Raw genomic sequence first — 22,925 nt, 5'->3', positions numbered from 1 at the left:
CAGTTCGGCAAGATTTTTGCCTACTGTAGGTGAGGAACAATAAAAGAAACTGCTTATAAGAACCTCAACGTGTGTTGAGTTTTTGGAGCCTGACAGGTTTTTAGAACATGTTGCGCATCTTGAGACGGCTGGTCACAGTTCAAGGCAAGATTCTTCATGTATCAACATAGCCTTTGGCTAGACCGTTTGCTGTGTTAAATGAAGGCTTGGAGAATTGAGAGGTGGCTTTCTGACTAGGTGCAATGATGGACTTTAAAAGTTCCAGTATGCAGTTGATCTTTGAGTGGCAAATGCTTAGGACTTCACAATCCTTTTTCCTGTTATGTACGCATGGGTTTAAGGTGAGATGCTTTGGATATATTGAAATGTATGTCAGACTCTCTCAAAATCACCTGTTGACATAATTTATAGGTTATAAGCTCAGGAAATCTCCGTACATACAGTATGTATTCTACCTACATATCAAGGTAGTAAAAGGAAAATTATCTTAAAATCTGCAGATCAGTTGAGAAATTTGGCTGAAATTCTTTGGAGGCAATTGCACAGATGGTTATTCTTGCCCAGAAACTAATTTCCTCCTGGGCCACTGGGCATCTAAATATTAGAATAAAGAAGTTTAATTTAATGGCCAGTTGTGTCAACCTTCACCCGTCCTTAACCTTAGAATGTCAGATTGTAAAACAAGCTGGACTTTCAAACGGAGACTTACAATATTAAAATAGGAGAAAAGTAAACTCTCCTGGCCCAGCTAGACATTGAAATCATTGCCTAGGATCAGTTCTGATTTGGAAACTGAAGAATAATTGGAGATTTGATAAGTTTCCAACAAAAAAATTGGAAACTTATCAAAGAGAGATCCAGCCTAGAATTAAGGACAAATTCCCTGACAGTGAGAACAATTAACCAGTGGAACAGTCTCTTCTCTTCCAGTACATAAATATATCGTGTCCTTGTGAAATCAAGATTTCAGAATACTGAAAAAGAATCACTACCCCATAGCATGGATTATCTATAGCAAGACCCTGCAACAAACTTCAAACGATTGCCTGTATTTTTTGCACAATGACATTTATTTCAAATCAGAGTCACCGAGTTACAGTGATGCCATTCAGTATACCTGGGAAGCTTCAAAATCAAAAGTTATAGTACAACATGAATCAGTTGTTTTATTTCTCAAAGTGAAGCCCTTAGGAAAATCAACTAACATGTATCTTTCCTTTGGAATAATTGAGCTCAAAATGCCACTGTGACACAACTTGGTAAGACAGGAATATTTTAATCATGTTAGTTTCAGCTTTTCCCCCTCGAGAATCTACAACCACTTTTGTACACTCCCTTTGTATCTCAGGAATAGCATGCCACCATCTGGACTGAGTGCTAAATCACTGAGTTTCCTTGGAGGCTTCTGGCTTCAGAGTTTCCACTTCCCTTTCATTAGGTTTTGCAGGCTCCAAGTCACCCGAGGTATTCTTAAGTGCAGGAACAAAAGGTCCCACAAGCCAGGATAATGGAGTGTTTTGCAGCACATAGTCCAAAATATCATCTACGTACTTCTGGGCCATGCTGGCTGTCTTCTTGCTTTGCATCAAAACGTTGCTAGAAAGATCTTGGAAAGATTTAGCACCAGTAAAGGTAGATTGAAGTTCCTCAATACTATGGAGAACCATCTCAATATTCCGCTGAAAGGTATCAGGTAGACCTTGGATGCTTCCCATCAAGTTGGCATATGCCATATGCAGCTGTTCAGTGATGTGATAACTCATGGCCAAAGTATGAGATTCCATCTGGGAAAAGGAATGAACCAGCAAATATTTTAGCTTTTCAAGAATGACCCTACAATTATTACATCAAGAGCTCATGCTTTCTTGGTCTCCCTATGACTTTAATCCAGCCATACCTGCTGGAGCTTTTCCTTTTCTTCCTGGGGTATCTGAAGGGTATCTTGCGTGGTATGTTCTAGCTGGTGGACAAAACAAGGAATTGTTTTAGTACAGCTTTGTTTAGAGCAATACAATTTGCTTTGCCATCAGAAAGATAGTGACCAGAGCAAGCTATCCACGCCCCCCCACCTTGCAAATGTCTCAAAGCACTAAATAAATAATACAAACGTTTATCAGTTGGAGTCTCCACTCCCAACTTAAATGCAAACAGGTAAAAGTTTTGCCATTCCCACCCTGCTTTTTTCTCTTTTAGTGTGATCCGGCAACCACGGTTTGCCATGAACAATTCACAAAAATACCAATATGGGCTAAAGATGAAAAAAAAAAATAAGGCTGCTAATTTCCAAATGGGGGGAAAAAAATTAAAAGCAAGGCATTTTGTTGTAAGAAAATTTAAGTTTAGATATCTAATCTTAAGCACCCCATTCCATCATCTTCCCTTTTGCTTTCTTATTCCCCATTAAATAAATCATTTCCCATACAAGCTGCCTTCTGGATGTGTCACACGAAGTCCCTTCAACATTACATATACATGTGTTCTTTCTATGTACTTACTGCTCCTTTGCCCCAATAGCATGAGTTGCTTATACCAGGGGTCTCCAACCTTGTCAATTTTAAGACTTGTGGACTTCAACTCCCAGAAGAATTCTGGGAGTTGAAGTCCACAAGTCTTAAAGTTGACAAGGTTGGAGACCCTGTCTTATATCATAAAGGGAACATAGTTAAGGAGGGATGGGGCTGAAGAATATTTCATTCCATATTGAACAATAATAAAAAGAAGGGACTGGAGGTGAATTCTCCTACCTGCCCAATGGCTTGACATAACTGCCTGAATATATTTTGGATGTTTTCCCTGGTTGCTTCAATTTTTGCCACAGCATACCGGTAGGCCCGATACTGGAGTTTAGTTGACAGGGACCCAAGTTGCACAAAATAACCTTGGGGTTCAGGTGGCAGGGGGATCCCTTCCGGTGTAGACTGTGCTATTTTAGCTGTGGGATAGAGTTAAAAACCATGTTACTTCTTTGAAACGGTCTGCTCAGGCTTCAACACATGGAAGCCATTTTCTTTTTCCAAAGGCATGGCCTTTGAAAACAGCAATATTCACAAAAGATAATTGAGCGAGACTGGGAGTATTGCAAATGCTAAATTCCTATGATCTCACAGGCACCAGACTGGAAAGGTTGGGATACCGAGTTCTTCATCCGTCATTGCTTACCGAGTTCTTCATCCGTCATTGGTAGATAGTGATCCAACAATTCTTCTGATTTCTCCAGGACTGCTTCTACCCCACGTATGGCGAGCTTACCCATTCTTGTGTCTATGATCATCTCTTTGCCATCTTGGACAGCTTTGGCTACGGCTTCTTTGGCATCTGCTACTTTGGAGGACACCAATTCCTGTGTCTCAGAAATAACCTATGAGGATACCATTAAACAAAAGCAGCAACATTCAATGTCTTGGGAAGTGCAGGTAATGTTGTTCTAACCATTATTTTCTTAAGAATTACTCTGGGTAGGCAAAAAGTCATCGAAATGTTAGGTTGTCAGAATCTATATTTGGAAAACAAGCAACATGTCCTTTCTATTGCTTTTTAGACTCCATTTACTCCCCCAGCAGCTGCTCTGTCCCAAGCTATCAGATCAAATAAATCAATACAATGCTGAAATCAAGTTTCACACACATTTGCATCCCCTGATTAAGCGGCTTCTAATTTTATATCCTAGTATATTTTTGGATCTTTTCTTCATGCTCTTGATCAGAAATAAGAACACTGGATTACTATCCCCAATATAAGGGGATTTTAAGACACGTTGGAGTTGCACCCCCAAACCTCTAGAGGGCACCAGGAGATTTATCCCCCATCAACAATGATATTAAAAGACAGAAGTAAAAATAGGCAGCTCAGTTTACCTGGTCAGCTGTCTGATGGAGGAACGGCAGGTTGTCTTCCAGTTTATCCAAACCCTTGGAGGCATAGTGGCTGGCTACTGAAACTACAGAGAGGCAGTCTTTAGCCGATAGGTTGCAAGACTTTTGACATAACATCCAAAATGTACTACCGCATTTTTCGGAGTATAAGATGCCCCTTTTTCCCTCCTAAAAGAGGCTGAAAATTTGAGGGCATCTCATACTCTGAATGCAGCTTTTTGAAGCTTTTTTCAGCCCTAAGTAGGCGCTAGCGAGTGAAATGATCTCTGTGCTAAGCTTTTTTTCAGAGAAGCAATGTTCCTGCTTTGCCTGTTCCCTCTGACTCTCAGCTGTGAAGTTTTTTTTCAGCCCTAACAAGGCGCTAGCGGGTGAAGCGATCTCCCGTGCTTTGCCTGCTTTTCTCATTGCTTCTCTCTCCAAAGATCAGTTGTGCTTTAGAAGCTGTTTTTTTATCCCCAAGCAGGGGATAAAAACCAGCAAACTAATGTGCTGAAGCTCACTAGACTAAGGACACTAGCCAGATGAATACTTGGTAGGCAGATTTTTTTTTCCTATTTTCCTCCCCAAAAACTAAGCTGCGTCTTACACTCCAGTGCAGGGGTCTCCAACCTTGGTCACTTTAAGACTTGTGGACTTCAACTTAAAGTGACCAAGGTTGGAGACCCCTGCTCCAGTGTCTCTTATACTCTGAAAAATACCGTAGCTATGTTTAGAATTCTAATCAATAATCACTGAATCTTCCTTCTCCAGTCCCAAAACCTACAGTGAAAATAAGCCTGTGAGGTGCCCCCAAAGATTTGCTGCCTCTTTCTACAAAGAGAAAATCTTGGGAATGAAGGCAGTGCCTTACCTTGGGGCTCAAGCTTACTCAGAAAAGGTTGAGCACTACTCATAGCCATCTCGGAGACATGCTTCACGCTCTTCTCTGCCAGATCCAAGACGACTTTAACATAGGGGCAGTTCTCCTTAGTCGAGGTATAAACCGAAGCTGCCATTTCATAAGTGGAGCTGACAAGAGGCAGGTTGGTAGCTCTTGAAAGAACATCCTTTGGGGTATGATAGGAGAGAAGAGGTTAGTAAATAAACCCAATATTCAAATGTGACTATAGCTAATACCTACAGAGACAAGGTTTCCTTGAGTACCCTCCATATGTGTTGGGACTATAACTCCCAGGCTTATATGACTAACAACCCTTCTAGCGGAAAGGTCTGGAAGTTGCGATCCAAAACCAAACAAGGCACACAATAGATGAGGGTTGGTTTGGACACAATTGTGTTAGCAGTACCTTTGGATAATCTTTCTCCCCAACCACACTGGGTCAATTCACAACATTTTAGCATTTGTTGGCATAGGCACCAAAACATAGAATGTGTAGATCATTATACCAAGCAGCTATCTAATATATTATACTTCAGATTTTGTTAAACCACAACTACCCAACCAATTGTTCACTGTCTCCATACTCAACATAAATTAGCACAAAAGAAAAAAAAAATAAGACGGAGAACACATAATGCCCATTGGAACAAATATGCTCTCATATACTGTGCTTGGGTATCTATGAGGCTTTTAGTCCAAGCATCCTTTTTTTAACAAAAAACATAAAGAGGTTTAGAAAGTTAAATAGAAATTAACAATAAAACAAAGCTGGCATATTAGAAGGAAAATTCCAGCATTACTTTTATGAAGTATCCTTTTGCACCATATAAAAATACAGAGGGAAATGAGTTTTTTGAAGGAACTATTCAGTTTTTGAACCATGAATGTTTTGCAACTGGCCACACTTATCCCATAGTAGGTATTTTATGAGTAAGCAAACTTCCGGGGGTAGTCATTTTGTGAGTGTGTCCATTCCTTGCTCTCAACATGCTAAAATATGCCCTCAACCATTAATTCCAAGGAACCCCCCACCCACCCCCTATTTATAGATGACAATGTCAGGCATTCAATAAGCTTTGTCTGCTTATTACTTAGGCTTAGTACATTCTAGGACAGGAAGTTAGGAAAGTTCTTATTGTAGAGTGAGTGGAAGAGAAATAGACAATTCCTAGAAAAACAGCTGACATTCCAGGTCAGAAAAACACAGCTAGGACAGGGCATCCGTTCTCCCTTGCATATTGCAGGGCTCCGAGATACAGGCTGCAAAAATTCCGAAGAGCGCCAAACTTAGCCTTCTATTTTCACTGCCATCTAGTGGTTGCCTTAATTTTTGCAACCCCGAGCACCTTTGAATCAGTTTTTTGACTCCTGTTGACCACCTGGATTAATCCCTGGAAGTTTCTTCGCAAGTTTTTGGAAGTGCAAAGCAAGTCCCCACACCTCAATTGGCTTTGTGCATAAATGGGGACTTGGAACTTCTGCTATCCTAGTGTCCATAGTGGTGCCTTAACCACTACACCAAAACTGGTTCACGCTCTACAATTTATAGAATGTAAAATTTCAAACCATGAGAAACTAAGGCTAAGCATTCAATTGTGTTTCAATTAATTTAAGAGTGGAATAATGTGCTTTGGAAGCATTTCACATTCATGGAGTCTTTGGTGTAAAAAGACCTGGCTTTTGAATTATGGACTGAGGAATGCTACTTAAAAAAAAAATAACTGGGCTGAGGAAAATTAATTATCTTTAATTAAATAGCATGGTTCAGGCTTCTACATAAAACATTGTTTCTATCGCATTAAATATTACTTGGCATGAAAGTCTAAATTGGCCCTGCAATTTTATTATCCTATCTAAATTATATACAGATGTCTACTGATATTACTCATTCATTAGCTTAGACAAAATGAGGACAAAACTTACCTGCTGTGTTTCATTATTCTCCATAGCTGAAGACTGTTCCTCATTATTTCTGGGAGCCACTGGTTGTTGTACTGGCCTAGAAAAACAAAAACATCCCTTAGTAACACCTGTAACTCTCTCAAGATACTTGCAGCTCAAGAAGAACGATGGTGCTTCTTTCTCTATAGCTCTTGCCTCCACTTTGCCTCCATTGAAATAGGCAACAGCTCATGTGTAGCTTTTCCCAAGCAGGAGATGCAGAGGAAGAAAAGACATGATTGTGTGGAAGACCTGCTAAAGGAGAACAAACGATAAGCTGATTATTGCACATACTTTTTTCCCCAGCACTTTTTTGTAGAATTTTCATTCCAAAAACTTTGGAAATTAAATAAATTGTTGTGCGTATCTTCCATTTTAAAGAAAAACCAGTTAACCCAGATTGTAGCTTAAAGTGGATGGACGGACCCAATCAATAAGTCTTCCTATTTATTAAGCCACAATTGTTTTGACTTTTATAAGCCTGCAAATTGTGCCTTGGGAATCATGGTTTATAATTTAGCTTTGGGTAGGAACCCAGAAATTATGGCTTATTGTATAGAGTTGACTAAAACATGGCTTATCACAAGGCAGGAATCTAAGCAGAGATTCCCTTAATGAGTTGCAGCCTTGCTTCCTGATTAAGCTACATTGCTTTTACATTTCCAAGGATTTGTTGTTGTTAGTTGCGAAGTCGTGTCCGACCCATCGCGACCCCATGGACAACGTTCCTCCAGGCCTTCCTATCCGCTACCATCCTCTGGAGTCCATTTAAGCTCACACCTACTGCTTATGTAGCTTCCAAGGCTACAATATGGCTAATTGTTCTATATAGACGTTATCTAAAATACATGTAGTTTTATGTTACATTAGAGTATAAAAATGTAATCTGGTAAAATTTAACATGTAAAGTTGGCTTATAAATGTTCTATCAATTCACTCTTAGAAACTCTGGAGATAAAAGAGAAAGTGGAACTAGCATTCCATGTTCAAATAGCCAATATCATCCCTAATGTAATACATGAACACATTCTTCCTAACAGCATAAATACAATTCTTAAAAAACTTGGAAAGCACTTACATTTTCGTAGTAGGAAGTTTCAAGGGGGTCTTCAGCTCTTCACAGAAACTCCTGTAGAGTAAATTAGCCAGCACCAATTTCCTCTTATTTATTCATCAGATGAAGACCAAACCCAAATCAAATGAAGACTGACAGCGCAGAGGACCAATGGGAGCATTGCTTGCTCTCGCATAACCAATCAGTGAGCAAAGCAAGAATGTGGGAAGAACTCTTCAAGAAAATCTGACTTCTCCTCATAATACCATCAACTGAACAATTCATAATGAAAGCAATAAGGGTTGGGTTCATACCTTGATTTGAATTATAATGCAGTTTGTTCAGTTTGGGTTTAACGTGCTATGTGAATCCAATCTGCCTAGTGTATAAAACATAGTGTGTAACAGCATGTTACATAGCCCAGATAATAATGGTTGTTTGGGATAAACCCTGCTTAAACCATGTCTCACCTGATGTGGTGACATTATATTTTCAACCATGGTTTGTTTGGACATGGTTTGTTGAAAATATCACAATTAGCTTTGTTCACATTTCAGGTAAATTATAAACCATGTTTTAGAAACCATAGTAGCTAATTTCACACAAGGAGTTAAACCAGATTACAATAAGGTGGCACAATGATTTAGCACAAAGGTCTTTGAACTTTGAGGAGTTTGGAACTACTTGGATGTTAAATGGATGCTCTGGGTTAGGTTCCATGGTAGGCACCATCAGTACCAAACACTCATTAATGTGGTAGTCAATGTTTTGCAAAGCTTGCTATCACTTTTACTTTCAAGATGGTCCCCAGAGCCTGGAATCATTCTTGGAAATGAAGGTGATATTCAAAGCTGAGGGTTGTTTTTCAGGATGCTAGCTTCTTCATTTGTAATGAAAGATTTAAAAGAGCCTTTCAAAAAGGCAACACAGCTGGATGTGGAGCTCAGCAGAAGCCCACAATATATGGGCACAATGGCATCCGTAGCTCTCAGCAGGGACTCAGAACTAAGTATTCGATATAAACCAATGCTTTTAATAACAACATGTTATTCCTATGATCTTGTGGCCTACCATGGGGGGGGGGGCTGCAAAAATCTGCAGCAAAGAGAAGCAGACCAACAATGGTAGGTCTAGTGATGTTCACCAATTCAGATTAAACTTAGTTAACAGCAATTTACTTTGAAAAGGATGGCTTATTTTAAGGTCTCATCCTTTAAACACTTAGGCGTCTCTCACAGAATTTTCTGGGTTTGATTGATGGAGCTGATTTCCCTAGTAGGTTTAAGCCAGTAAAATAAAAAAAAGTGGGGGGGAATGACCTGATCTACCATTCTGTCTTGTATTGACAACCAATATTAGCAAGCAAAATTTCTCAGACCAAGCAGAAAACGATTATTGTCTGGTCATGCTTATATACTGTGTTACGGCTGAGGGAACATTTGCTGGGTCAGTGCTGTTTGTAATTGCACATGGTTAAATCCTGCTGAATTCATTCACACATCATGTCATGGTTGCTCCATTTCACCTTTATTAGCCAATTAAGAGAAATGAGGAAGGAGGCAATTCAGAACTGATGCTGGCTAAAAGGGGAAACACCAAGGAAAAAACAGAAGTGGAGTTCTCTATTTTCTTGGTTGCTGTGTTCATTTAGGATAAACTGACCCAGGTTTCATGCCCTCCATAGCAACCACTGGCTTCTGGGTGATCTTAGGCCTGACACATACAGTAGATGCAGTCTTTGGCTAGACCTCATTTTTACCTCAGAGCAGCTGATGCAAGATATGAAGGTGGAAAATGTTATGATCAGTTCTCTACGATGGTTATATCACTTTCTGGTCAATATGTGGGTTGTTGGCATACTTCTACAGAGATAGAGAACCATAATGGATCCTGTGAAGCTGTGGTCTTGTTGAAAGTTATCTATGTAGTTTTTGCAGAATAGGGAAACAATGTTTAAGCAATGATGCCAGGTTTGTGGGAGTATTTGCTGAGGAAATTGCTTAGTTTTGCTCTGGGTTGCACACCACTTGGATAAAGAGTGAGGCAACATCTCACAAATTCTTTTGGATTAGTAATTGTTTTTCCCTTTTTTATCTTGTAGAGTTTGAAAACAGGGATAGAGTTCTCCGTGATATGAACTCTTCCAACTATAGACTGGTAAGGTAAAGGTAAAGGTAAAGATAAAGGTAAAGGTAAAGGTTACCCTCGCACATAAATGCTAGTCGTTCCTGACTCTAGGGGGCAGTGCTCATCTCTGTTACAAAGCCAAAGAGCCAGTGCTGTCCGAAGATGTCTCCATGGTCATGTGGCTGGCATGACTCAATGCCAAAGGCGCACGGAACGCTGTTACCTTCCCACCAAAGGTGGTCCCTATTTTTTCTACTTGCATTTTTTACATGCTTTCGAACTGCTACGTTGGCAGAAGCTGGGACAAGTAACGGGAGCTTACCCCATTACACGGCAGCACTAGGGATTCAAACCACTGAACTGCCGACCTTTCGATAGACAAGCTCAGTGTCTTAGCCCCTGAGCCACCGCATCCTTACATAGACTGGTACTAGGCATCAATTGGGTCCTTCAGATGGGAGGAAGAAAGGCTGTGGGAAACCAAATTCAGAAGTTGTTGAATGTTTCTTTAGTAGAGAGGATTGTACCTGCTGCCAATAAGCACCCAAGTCCAATTTAAAATCCTGGTGTTAAACTACTAAACCCAACATGGAGTATTGCAGGCAAACTCTGCCTGTTTAACAGATTAACAGAGTTGGAAGGGACCTAATAGGTCATCTAGTCCAACCCCCTGCTCAAGCAGGAGACCCTATACCATTTCTGACAAATGGCAGTCCAATCTTTTTTTGAAAGTCTCAAGTGATGAAGCTGCCACAACTTCCGAAGGCAAACTGTTCTATTGGTTGATTGTTCTCACTGTCAGAAAGTTCCTCCTCATTTCTAGGTTGAATGTCTCCTTGGTCAGTTTCCATCCATTATTCCTTGTTTGGCCTTCAGGTGCTTTGGAAAACAGCTTGACCCCTTCCTCTCTGTGGCAACCCCTCAAGTATTGGAAGACGGCTATCATGTCTCCCTTGGTCCTTCTCTTCACTAGACTAGCCATGCCCAGTTCATGTAACCATTCTTCATATGTTTTATTCTCCAGTCCCCTAATCATCCTGGTTGCTCTCCTCTGCACTTTTTCTAGAGTCTCAACATCTTTTTTATAGTGTGGTGACGAAAACTGGATTCAGTATTCTAGGTGTTGTCTTAATAGGGCTTTATAGAAGTAGTATTAGTACCTCACTTGGTCTTGATTGTATCCCTCTGTTAATGCAATTTAGGATTGTGTTGGCTTTTTTAGCTGCCACTGCACACTACTAGCTCATATTTAGCTGATTGTCCACTAAGACTCCAAGTTCCCTCTCACAATCACTGCTATTAAGCCTGTTTTCCCCCACTTACACCTAGGTGTAAGACTTTACTTTTCTCTACATTGAATTTCATTTTGTTAGACAGGGCCCAGTGTTCAAGTCTGTCAAGATCCGTCTGGATCTTGAGCCTATCTTCTAGGGTGTAGGCTATTCCTGCCAGCTTAGTATCATCTGCAAATTCGGTGAGTTCCCCTTCTATTCCCTCATCTAAGTCATTTATGAAGATATTGAAGAGTATTGAGCCTAAAACGGAACCTTGTGGCACCCCACTGTTTACTTCTCTCCATGTAGACTTAGACCCATTAAGGACTACTCATTGAGTACGGTTTGTCAGCCAGTTGCGAATCCATCTGGTGGTGAAGCTATCTATTCCACTTTTTTCTAGCTTACAAAGAAGTAGGTTGTGGTCTACTTTGTTCAATGTCTTGCTGAAGTCTAAGTATATTATGTCCAGAGTATTTTGCTGGTTTAGTCACTATATTGAAGAATGCGATAAGATTGGTTTGGCATGATCTGTTTTTAACAAACCTGCTCTGACTGCTAGTTATTATTTTACTCATTTCTAGGTGTTGTCAGATCTGTTTTTTTATTATCTTTTCCAGTATTTTCCTGGGTATTGATGTTAGGCTGATTGGTCTGTAGTTTCCTGGGTCTGTTTTTTTTTCGTTTTTTTTTTCCTTTTTTGAAGATGGGAACCACATCAGTTCTTTTCCAGTCCTCTGGTAATTCCCCGGTGTTCTAAGATTTTTGAAAAATTTGGTGCAATGGTTCTGAGATGACATCTGCCAGCTCCTTTAGAACTCTGGGATGTAATTCGTCAGGTCCTGGTGATTTGTATTCATTAAGATCAGACAGGTGTTCTCTTAATATATATTTTTTTGCTTATTTTATTTTCAGTCTGTTTTTTACAGTTATGTTTCTGGTAAGTTGGGCTATAGTTTCTTTTTGCATGAAGACCAATGCAAAGAATAAGTTAAGCAGCTCTGCTTTCTTTCTGTTGCCTGTTACTTCCTTACCGTCTTCTTGCAGTGTGTAGTTCAATTACAACTGGGCTCAAGGTTGACTCAGCTTTCCATCCTTCCAAGGTCTGTAAAATGAGGACTCAGATTGTTGGGGGCAATATGCTGACATTGTATACTGCCTAGAGCAGCGGTTCTCGGGACCCCATTGGGGGTCGAATGACGATTTTCCAGGGGTCACCTAAGACCATCGGAAATATGGGAAGTACACTTGCGAGTCAAAGAATCGCGCTCCAATGGTTGACTCCACAAGCCAGCTGCAGGCTCTTCAAATTCGGGTTCAGGCGCGATGAATTAAAAAAGAGAGAAATCTTTGCTCTGATGTCTCCCTCTCAAGCCAGCTGCAATCACTCCCAATCGCTAGCCTAATCTGGCTTCAGGCACAATAAACTTAATAGGGGAGGAGTTTCCACTTTAATGCCTCCGTCCTCAAGGCAATCGCAAGCAGTTCAGATCGCTAGCCAATACAGCTTCAGGCGTGATAAATTCAAAACGAAAATAATTTTATGGTTGGGGTTGCCACATCGTGGGGAATTGTATTAAAGGGGTCGCCGCATCGTGGGGAATTTTATTAAAGGGGTCGCAGCACTATAAAGATTGAGAACCACTGGCCTAGAGAGTGCAAGTTTAAATTTAAGTGCTATTTAAGTGCTATTAAATTTAAGTGCTATTATATTGTTTAAGGGCTATGTTGCCATTGTCCTCCTCATCTTACCTAATACCTTCTCCTACTGGTATCTTATGACTTATGATTTATGATTGTATCTTATGATTTATGATGCATGACTTACTACTTTGTTGTTTGTATGTTTACTGAGAGTTTATGTACCAAAGACAAATTCCTTGTAGGTCCAATCACATTTGGCCAATAAAGAATTCTATGCTATTATTACTTCAGGCCTGTTTTCACCAACTATAATCAACCAATCCTGTCTGGCCATCCTGATTAGTGATGCTTAAGGACCACCACACCCCATAAGAAATTAAAGGATGAAGATTCAAAGGCAGACTTCTTATAGATGACCTTAATATTTTAGAATGGTCTTCTCCCAATATTGCCCATCTTCCTGGCTTTCTTGAAAAATGTACCTGTTTCAATAAGCATTCCAGTGAGATACTAGACTTCATTTTATAGGGATTAGATTTATGGAGGGAGGAGATATTTGTCTTTAAATAAGTAAGAGGTTTCTTTAATGGTTAGCTGAGGGATAATCTGATTAAGTGAGGTATGTTGTTCCTTTAAACTGCCAGGGTTGTGTGTGCACACTCACTGGCAGTATGAACAGATTTTTGTAATAAGTAAACAACAAAGTATAGATTTCAGACCACAGTCCTAAATTCACAGCATATACTAGCTTCAAACCAAAGCAAATGTTCACTTCTCTATTTGTTTACATCAGCTAGACAGAATCTTGCCAGATTAAACCTTTAGTACTCTCATCTTAACAGACATACTTTGGGAGATTGTAGGGAGTGGCTATCCTAATTCGCTTCCTCTCTCTCCTATATAGTTAGAGCTTTGCCCATTTTGCAACCTTTCTTGCCACAGTTATTAAGTGAATCACTAAAGTTGTTAAGCTAGAAACACGGTTGTTAAGTGAATCACTAAAGTTGTTAAGCTAGAAACACGGTTGTTAAGTGAATCACTAAAGTTGTTAAGCTAGAAACACGGTTGTTAAGTGAATCACTAAAGTTGTTAAGCTAGAAACACGGTTGTTAAGTGAATCACTAAAGTTGTTAAGCTAGAAACACGGTTGTTAAGTGAATCACTAAAGTTGTTAAGCTAGAAACACGGTTGTTAAGTGAATCACTAAAGTTGTTAAGCTAGAAACACGGTTGTTAAGTGAATCACTAAAGTTGTTAAGCTAGAAACACGGTTGTTAAGTGAATCACTAAAGTTGTTAAGCTAGAAACACGGTTGTTAAGTGAATCACTAAAGTTGTTAAGCTAGAAACACGGTTGTTAAGTGAATCACTAAAGTTGTTAAGCTAGAAACACGGTTGTTAAGTGAATCACTAAAGTTGTTAAGCTAGAAACACGGTTGTTAAGTGAATCACTAAAGTTGTTAAGCTAGAAACACGGTTGTTAAGTGAATCACTAAAGTTGTTAAGCTAGAAACACGGTTGTTAAGTGAATCACTAAAGTTGTTAAGCTAGAAACACGGTTGTTAAGTGAATCACTAAAGTTGTTAAGCTAGAAACACGGTTGTTAAGTGAATCACTAAAGTTGTTAAGCTAGAAACACGGTTGTTAAGTGAATCACTAAAGTTGTTAAGCTAGAAACACGGTTGTTAAGTGAATCACTAAAGTTGTTAAGCTAGAAACACGGTTGTTAAGTGAATCACTAAAGTTGTTAAGCTAGAAACACGGTTGTTAAGTGAATCACTAAAGTTGTTAAGCTAGAAACACGGTTGTTAAGTGAATCACTAAAGTTGTTAAGCTAGAAACACGGTTGTTAAGTGAATCACTAAAGTTGTTAAGCTAGAAACACGGTTGTTAAGTGAATCACTAAAGTTGTTAAGCTAGAAACACGGTTGTTAAGTGAATCACTAAAGTTGTTAAGCTAGAAACACGGTTGTTAAGTGAATCACTAAAGTTGTTAAGCTAGAAACACGGTTGTTAAGTGAATCACTAAAGTTGTTAAGCTAGAAACACGGTTGTTAAGTGAATCACTAAAGTTGTTAAGCTAGAAACACGGTTGTTAAGTGAATCACTAAAGTTGTTAAGCTAGAAACACGGTTGTTAAGTGAATCACTAAAGTTGTTAAGCTAGAAACACGGTTGTTAAGTGAATCACTAAAGTTGTTAAGCTAGAAACACGGTTGTTAAGTGAATCACTAAAGTTGTTAAGCTAGAAACACGGTTGTTAAGTGAATCACTAAAGTTGTTAAGCTAGAAACACGGTTGTTAAGTGAATCACTAAAGTTGTTAAGCTAGAAACACGGTTGTTAAGTGAATCACTAAAGTTGTTAAGCTAGAAACACGGTTGTTAAGTGAATCACTAAAGTTGTTAAGCTAGAAACACGGTTGTTAAGTGAATCACTAAAGTTGTTAAGCTAGAAACACGGTTGTTAAGTGAATCACTAAAGTTGTTAAGCTAGAAACACGGTTGTTAAGTGAATCACTAAAGTTGTTAAGCTAGAAACACGGTTGTTAAGTGAATCACTAAAGTTGTTAAGCTAGAAACACGGTCAAAGTCACTTTTTTTCAGTGCCGTTACAACTTCAAACAGTCACTAAATGAAAGGATGTAAACCAAGAACTGTCTGTACTCTGACTATCCCTCACTTCGGCCTAGATTAGCAGTTAGATTAGTAGCTCTCATCAGAGCTTGCTAATACTAATTTCTACTCAATGAGTTACGCTACAAGGTATTTTATTGTACACGTAATTTTAAAAAAAATTATGGGCACAGGCATTCATAAGAAGGCCAGAAAAGTCAAGATGATGAGGAAGGGTCTGCCGCGCAGCGACAAAGGGGACCGAGGCGAATCACGGAAGCTGCGGGGTCAACACCAGCGCCAACGCTGCAAATTTAAAGATGCGACATGTCGGTGTGGGAAGAAAGGGCACCTAGCTCAAGTTTGTCGGCCCAACCTTCCGCCGAAAATTCAAATCGGCCAATCAGGCGGAATCGGCAAGGCGACCGCGATTGGCTCAAACAAAAAGCGCGATTCAACCAAACAACGGTGGTCATAGGCGCGCCTCGACCAAAGTGGAAGAAGATCTTCACCAGGCCAAAAATAGAGAGTGCGGTGCGGCTTGAAGTAGACACGGGATCAGCGATCACCATCATGTCCTGGGACACTTTGGCGAAGTCGCTGCCGTCCGTCGCGGCGCCACCTGCAAGCACAGCGACTACGAGTCCACGACTACCAGAATCGCATCCCTGTTCGAGGACCACCTCCGTCCGAGTCGAGTCGGCCCTCACAAGAAGACCCTGCCCATCACGATCGTCGAAGGAACTCTGCCCAGTCTGTTGGGACTAGACTGGTTTCGTGCCCTGGGCATGGGGTGACTGGCATCTACAGAAGTGACTGCAACCTGAAAGACATTCTCTTTAACGAGTTCGAAGATGTCTTCAAGGACTGCGGATACCGTGACCTGGGCGAGGTGCTCCTCGAGCAACTCATCCGAGGTCAAGACATCCGTTTGCGGCGGCTGCTAGCAAAGAGCAACCTAACGCTGGCCACGCTCTGGGCGAAGCCAGAGCACATGAAATGTCATCCCAAGCGGCAGAGACACTGCAGAAGCCGGTTCCACAAAGGCGGCGAAGGTGGGATCTCGAGGCTGAGGAGAACCAGAACCGAGCTGAAGCACGATGGGCCGAACCCAGCAAATCCAGGGCAGAAAAGCGAGATGGCCAGTTACACTCCGCCCGCACCGTTGACCCGGCTAAGGAGAAATGGGGCGTATATGACCCGTTTGAAAGCTTTCTAGAAGCCAACGAACTGCAGGAGTTCCAGATAACCGAAAAGGGCTTATTTCTTAAGCCACTGCGGTCGGAGGTCATTGACATCGCGGAAGCCCTGGCAGAGCCAACGCCGTTGCAGTCGGTGTCGTGGCCAACTCTGCAGACTTTGCTAAGAACCATTTCGCCGCGCCGTCCAAATACGTGCGGCGGTTTGAATTCGGAGGCGAAGGCAGATGGAGGCGAGTCCATCGGTGACTACATGGCCGCCCTAAGAAGGCGTCCAAGGACTGCGGATACCGTGACCTGGGCGAGGTGCTCCTCGAGCAACTCATCCGAGGTCAAAGACATCCGTTTGCGGCGGCTGCTAGCAAAGAGCAACCTAACGCTGGCCACGCTCTGGGCGAAGCCAGAGCACATGAAATGTCATCCCAAGCGGCAGAGACACTGCAGAAGCCGGTTCCACAAAGGCGGCGCGAAGGCAACTCCGGTGCACCAGGAGGAGGTTCAGACCGAATCCGGCGGTGAAGATGAGGAAGGGTCTGCCGCGCAGCGACAAAGGGGACCGAGGCGAATCACGGAAGCTGCGGGGTCAACACCAGCGCCAACGCTGCAAATTTAAAGATGCGACATGTCGGTGTGGGAAGAAAGGGCACCTAGCTCAAGTTTGTCGAGCGGCCCAACCTTCCGCCGAAAATTCAAATCGGCCAATCAGGCGGAATCGGCAAGGCGACATGTCGGTGTGGGAAGAAAGGGCACCTAGCTCAAGTTTGTCGGCGGCCCAACCTTCCGCCGAAAATTCAAATCGGCCAATCAGGCGGAATCGGCAAGGCGACCGCGATTGGCTCAAACAAAAAGCGCGATTCAACCAAACAACTGTGGTCATAGGCGCGCCTCGACCAAAGTGGAGAAGAAGATCTTCACCAGGCCAAAAATAGAGAGTGCGGTGCGGCTTGAAGTAGACACGGGATCAGCGATCACCATCATGTCCTGGGACACTTTGGCGAAGTCGCTGCCGTCCGTCGCGGCGCCACCTGCAAGCACAGCGACTACGAGTCCACGACTACCAGGGAATCGCATCCCTGTTCGAGGACCACCTCCGTCCGAGTCGAGTCGGCCCTCACAAGAAGACCCTGCCCATCACGATCGTCGAAGGAACTCTGCCCAGTCTGTTGGGACTAGACTGGTTTCGTGCCCTGGGCATGGGGTGACTGGCATCTACAGAAGTGACTGCAACCTGAAAGACATTCTCTTTAACGAGTTCGAAGATGTCTTCAAGGACTGCCTGGGCAAGTACAAGGGACCCCTATTTCCTTCAACTTAGACCCCAGGTAGCCCCATTAGGCTTAAGGCGAGGAGGTCCCTTTTGCCCTAAAACCAAAAATCGATAAGGAGCTGGACAAGCTCATAAATCAGGGATTTTGGTGCCAGTCGATCACGCAAAGTGGGAGGCGCCAATCGTCACCCCATCAAACCGGACGGGTCAATTAGAATTTGCGCTGACTACAAGGCGGCGCTTAACAAAGCCTTACAGAAAAGCGCTTACCGGTTCCGTGGTGCAACACTTATTGCACTCTTTGGGGCAAGGGCAAGTCTTTGCAAAGTTAGACTTGGCCCAAGCCTACCAACAACTGCCAGTAGGCGCCCGCACAGCGAAGCCCAAGCGATTGTGGCGCACAGGGGGCCTTCAAGTGCACCGATTGCAATTTGGGGTTAGTGTGGCACCAGGGCTGTTCAAAACCTGATGGAGCGACTACTGCAAGGGCTCCCAGGGTAGTTCCTACTTGATGATGTCCTAATTTCAGGGAAAACATGGAGGAATTGGGGAGGCGTTTAAGAAAGGTCTTGAGCATTTTCCGGACAGCGGTTAAAAGTCAAGACAAATAAATGCCAGATAGGGGTCGAATCGGTCGATTTCTTGGGCTACGGATAGACAAGAAAATTCACCCTACTGAGAGCAAGGTTAAGGCAATTAGGAAGGCTCCAGCGCCCAAAAACAAAGCAGAGCTGCAGGCATTCCTGGGATTGGTTAATTTTCTGCGGTCTTTTAAAGAACAAAGCAACCGTTGGAACCGCTGCATAGGCTCTTAGGAAAAATACTGTTTGGTCTTGGGAAAGTCAGAAAATAGGGCTTTTGAAGCAGTAAAGAACCTGCTCTCAAGTGATAGCCTGCTCATCCAATATCACGACTCACTACCCCTAGTGCTGGTTTGCGATGCATCCCCTTATGGGGTGGGGCTGTACTCAGCCATAGACTTCAAGCGGCACAGAAGCCCCTATAGCGTTCTACTCTAGAGCGATGTCCTCCCCAGAGAGGAACTACAGCCAATTAGACAAAGAAGCACTAGCCATTGTATCAGGGTCAAAAATTCCATGAGTATGTCTTTGGGCGGAATTTTGAAATCGTGACTGACCACAGACCGCTACTAGGATTACTGGCTGGCGACCGCCAACGCCTGTGGCACTTTCGCCACGCTTGACCCGATGGACTATATTTTTAGCCGCTTATTCGTACAAGCTGCAGCATCGACCGGGAAAGAAGTGGGGCATGCAGGCGCGTTGAGCCGATGCCCACTGCCAGGGGCGACCGAAGACCCCACTCCGGGGACACCCATCCTCCTTATTGCCTCGGTGGACTCTGGCCCAGACACAGCGAAGGAAGTGGCTCGGGCATCATACCGGCACATTCTGTTAAGGACTGTACTCGGTTGGGTACAGAGAGGGTGGCCGCTGCGCGGGCGAGCAGTTCAAGAATTTGTTAAGAAAGCGAGATGAGCTCTCGGCTCAAGGGGTGCCTGTTATGGGGTGATCGTGTAATAATTCCTGTTAAGTTAAGGGCAAGGTATTGGACCTCCTCCACGAGGTCACCCAGGCATCGTAAGGATGAAGGGTTAGCTAGAAGCTATGTATGGTGGCCACTCATGGGCGCAGAGATTGCTGAGAGGGTAGGAAATGCCAAGCTTGCCAAGAGTCAGACCGTTACCCCCAACAGCCCCTGTCAGAGAATGGGAAAAGCCCCAAGGGCCTTGGTCAAGAATCCACATTGACTTTGCTGGCCCCTTTCACGGCCAAACGTTCCTAGTGGTGGTGGACGCATTTTCCAAATGGTTGGAGATCATACTCATGAAGTCCACCACGGCCGAGCAGTAATCGCAACCCTCGCCACCTATTCGCAACTCACGGGTTGCGGACACTCTGGTGTCCGACAATGAGCCCAATTCACGGCAGCCCAGTTTGAAGAGTACCTGGCAGAGGAAGGCATCCGACATGCCTCTCTGCGCCTTTCCACCCTGCGTCGAATGGCCTTGCAGGCGTTCCGTCCGGGCGCTAAGGAGGCGTGTCAGGCTCAAGCCAGGTGACTGGCAAACAAAATAGACTTTCCTAGCCGTCAGCACAGAACCCCAAGCACAGCCACTGGAAAAGCCCAGCGAATTGCTAATGGGACGGAAACTCCGGTGCCCACTTGACCGTTTGAACCCCATTACACACCGAGGGTTACAAGGGGAACTAGAAAAGACAAGGAAATGAGCATAGGCGACGGGTGTGGGCCGAAACTATGGGGACGGCCCGAGTTGGGTCGCAGGACAAGTAACAAAGATAACAGGCCCAAAATCGTGCGTGGTAGAGCTACCAGACAACCGAGTGTGGCGGCGCCACATAGATCAGTTAAGGAAGCGAATAACTGACCAAACCAAACCAATAGAGACAGGTAATGACCAATACCACTTTGAATCCACAGCTGACAATGACCGGGGGCGCAAGACTTAGCTGAGGTCCCAGAGTTCCAGCGGCGCCATCAGGTCCCGAGGAAGCAGCAGGAAAATTCCAAAATTAATCCAAGGCGGATGGCCAAGAAAAAGTCGGCCAATAATCCGGAGCCCGATGGCCCAGAGAAAGAGCTGGGAGGAGAAAACAGCCCCTCCGACCAGCTCAAAACACCACCAGAACTGAACCGCGCAGGTCAGAAAGAACTAGGAGACGCCCAGGTTATTTGCGTGACTACGTCGAAAAATAACATGTAAATAAATATGTAAATAGAGACAAAGTGTTTTCTGGGAGGGGAGGAGTGTTATGTATTAACAGTTGTACCTTTAAATATTTGAGCGGGAAATCAGCACGTTGCTGATTGGGAAACCTCAACAGAACTGTATAAAAGGAGAGGTTTTTCCCCCAGCCTGTTGCTGGGTTCACCCTATATTAAAGAGCTGTTGTCACTACCCTGGTCTCCAGCCTCGTTACTTCCAGAACATAACAGATCACGTAGCCATGAGGATGCTGCAACTGTTGTAAGTGTGAAAAATGGTCAAAAGTCACTTTTTTTCAGTGCCGTTACAACTTCAAACAGTCACTAAATGAAAGGATGTAAACCAAGGACTGTCTGTACTCTGACTATCCCTCACTTCGGCCTAGATTAGCAGTTAGATTAGTAGCTCTCATCAGAGCTTGCTAATACTAATTTCTACTCAATGAGTTACACTACAAGGTATTTTATTGTACACGTAATTTTAAAAAAAATTATGGGCACAGGCATTCATAAGAAGGCCAGAAAAGTCAAGATGATGAGGAAACTGCATTATGTAAACCTGCTCCTATTTTACATGCACAATAAAAAGGTTTTTGTTATGCAGTCAAGGCTACCAACGTTTGACTTTTATTACCTATCTATGGATGTCCCTGATTGTGTATCTGACAATCACTTCTAAGTACTTGATTCATATAGTAAAGCTCATCACTTGAAACATGCAAGTGGCCTAATATCTGCAGCAATGAAATATATAACGCAATCCCAATCTGAGAGTAGATCTTGTTGTGTCTCGTCCGATCTCACCACAGCCGGGGTCTTCTTATCTGCTTCCGAACACGGAGGAATGTCCTAGTATGCCTCCCGGCCCCAGCCCTGGCTCCATGCCCAGACAGGCTGAAGAGGAGGAGTGTTATGTATTAACAGTTGTACCTTTAAATATTTGAGCGGAAATCAGCACGTTGCTGATTGGGAAACCTCAACAGAACTGTATAAAGGAGAGGTTTTCCCCAGCCTGTTGCTGGGTTCACCCTATATTAAAGAGCTGTTGTCACTACCCTGGTCTCCAGCCTCGTTACTTCCAGAACTTAACAGATCACGTAGCCATGAGGATGCTGCAACTGTTGTAAGTGTGAAAAATGGTCAAAGTCACTTTCTGGTCTCCTGCCTGCCCTGAGGACTTTGCTAGGACTTTGGCAGAGCTGCAGAGGCACGCCTGATTTGGATTTCCCTGACCCGGCCGTCAGCGGAGGAGTGGGACACAACAGATCTGCAAAAAAATCCAGAATCTATTAAATAGCACAGAGAGATGTGGAAAAGGACTAAGGTTTGCAGGATCCAATCTGAGTCGGTCACCGGGACTAGAGGTTTTGTTTTCTGAGCTTTTGGACTCACATTGGAGCCCATCCTCCAGGAACTTCTCTCTAACAGAGTGTGTGCTTTGCACTATTCTGTGTATGCTGTTTATAAGGTGTGTATTGTATGTGGCTTTTTAGACGTTGATTGGGATGTTGATGGCTGGCTATTAAGTAGTGGTGGGATTCAAGTAATTTAACAACCGGTTTTCCCGAAGTGGTGCAAACTGGCTGAATCCCGCCACTGCTATTAAGTCATTGACTGTTGCTTCCTTGTGCCGCCAAGCCCTCACCTCCTTTGATAAACTGGTGGTAAATCAGCACTCCTCTTGACTGACGAGGGGCCTTTTTCCCAGGCTTCATTCACTTCCCTGGCTATTTTTGTACCTGCTCATCCAATAATCTTAGTAGCTTCAAAATTAAATGTGTGTCTTTGTACATTGCAGTGTGAGACTACCAATGAGTTCAGGTCTCCTCGTCTGATTGCTCACTTGCATTCTAGCAATCTGGTGGTGAGGTAGCTTCCTCCCCGTCTGTCCTACATAGTCAGAGGGTCAATCCATGCCGTTAGATTACGTTGGAATTATCTCCCATCTCCAAGCAATTTTTACAATGCATAAGCTGTCCTCGTCTGGTAGCTTCTAGGCCACACCTGTCAAACTGGGGGCCCATGGGCTGGATGAGTGATAGACAGATGACACCCACCCTGGCTCCATGCCCAGACAGGCTGAAGAGGAGGAAGTATCTCCAGCCCCAGCTCTGGCTCCATGCCCAGACAGGCTGAAGAGGAGGAGGAGGAGGAGGAGGAGGAGGAGGAGGAGGAGGAGGAGGAGGAGGAGGAGGAGGAGGAGGAGGAGGAGGAGGAGGAGGAGGAGGAGGAGGAGGAGGAGGAGGAGGAGGAGGAGGAGGAGGAGGAGGAGGAGGAGGAGGAGGAGGAGGAGGAGGAGGAGGAGGAG

General features: G+C 43.4%; 2 protein-coding genes across 2 annotated transcripts in view; one reads left to right on the top strand and one right to left on the bottom strand.

Annotated features, from left to right (window-relative positions):
- Positions 1-1,382: 1,382 nt before the first annotated feature.
- Positions 1,383-6,785, bottom strand: LOC131202583 (perilipin-3-like). Its single transcript, XM_058191687.1, has 7 exons — positions 6,676-6,785; positions 4,723-4,918; positions 3,855-3,937; positions 3,160-3,358; positions 2,745-2,932; positions 1,898-1,960; positions 1,383-1,784 (listed from the first exon to the last, which is right to left on the bottom strand). Exons 1-7 carry the CDS (start codon positions 6,697-6,699, stop codon positions 1,383-1,385), a joined length of 1,155 nt encoding a protein of 384 aa, XP_058047670.1. The 5' UTR covers positions 6,700-6,785.
- Positions 6,786-8,819: 2,034 nt separating this feature from the next.
- LOC131202581 (perilipin-3-like) overlaps positions 8,820-22,925 on the top strand; it is a 62,484-nt gene continuing 48,378 nt past the window's right edge. The window contains exon 1 of the mRNA XM_058191686.1: positions 8,820-8,871. Within this exon, the coding sequence (XP_058047669.1) occupies positions 8,820-8,871 (52 nt within the window). The remainder of the gene's footprint in view (positions 8,872-22,925) is intronic.

This window comes from Ahaetulla prasina, chromosome 7 (assembly GCF_028640845.1).
Source record: "Ahaetulla prasina isolate Xishuangbanna chromosome 7, ASM2864084v1, whole genome shotgun sequence".
Classification (NCBI taxonomy): Eukaryota; Metazoa; Chordata; class Lepidosauria; order Squamata; family Colubridae; genus Ahaetulla; species Ahaetulla prasina.
The sequence above is the reverse complement of the archived record's forward strand: the minus strand, read 5'-3'. Positions and strand labels throughout refer to the sequence as shown.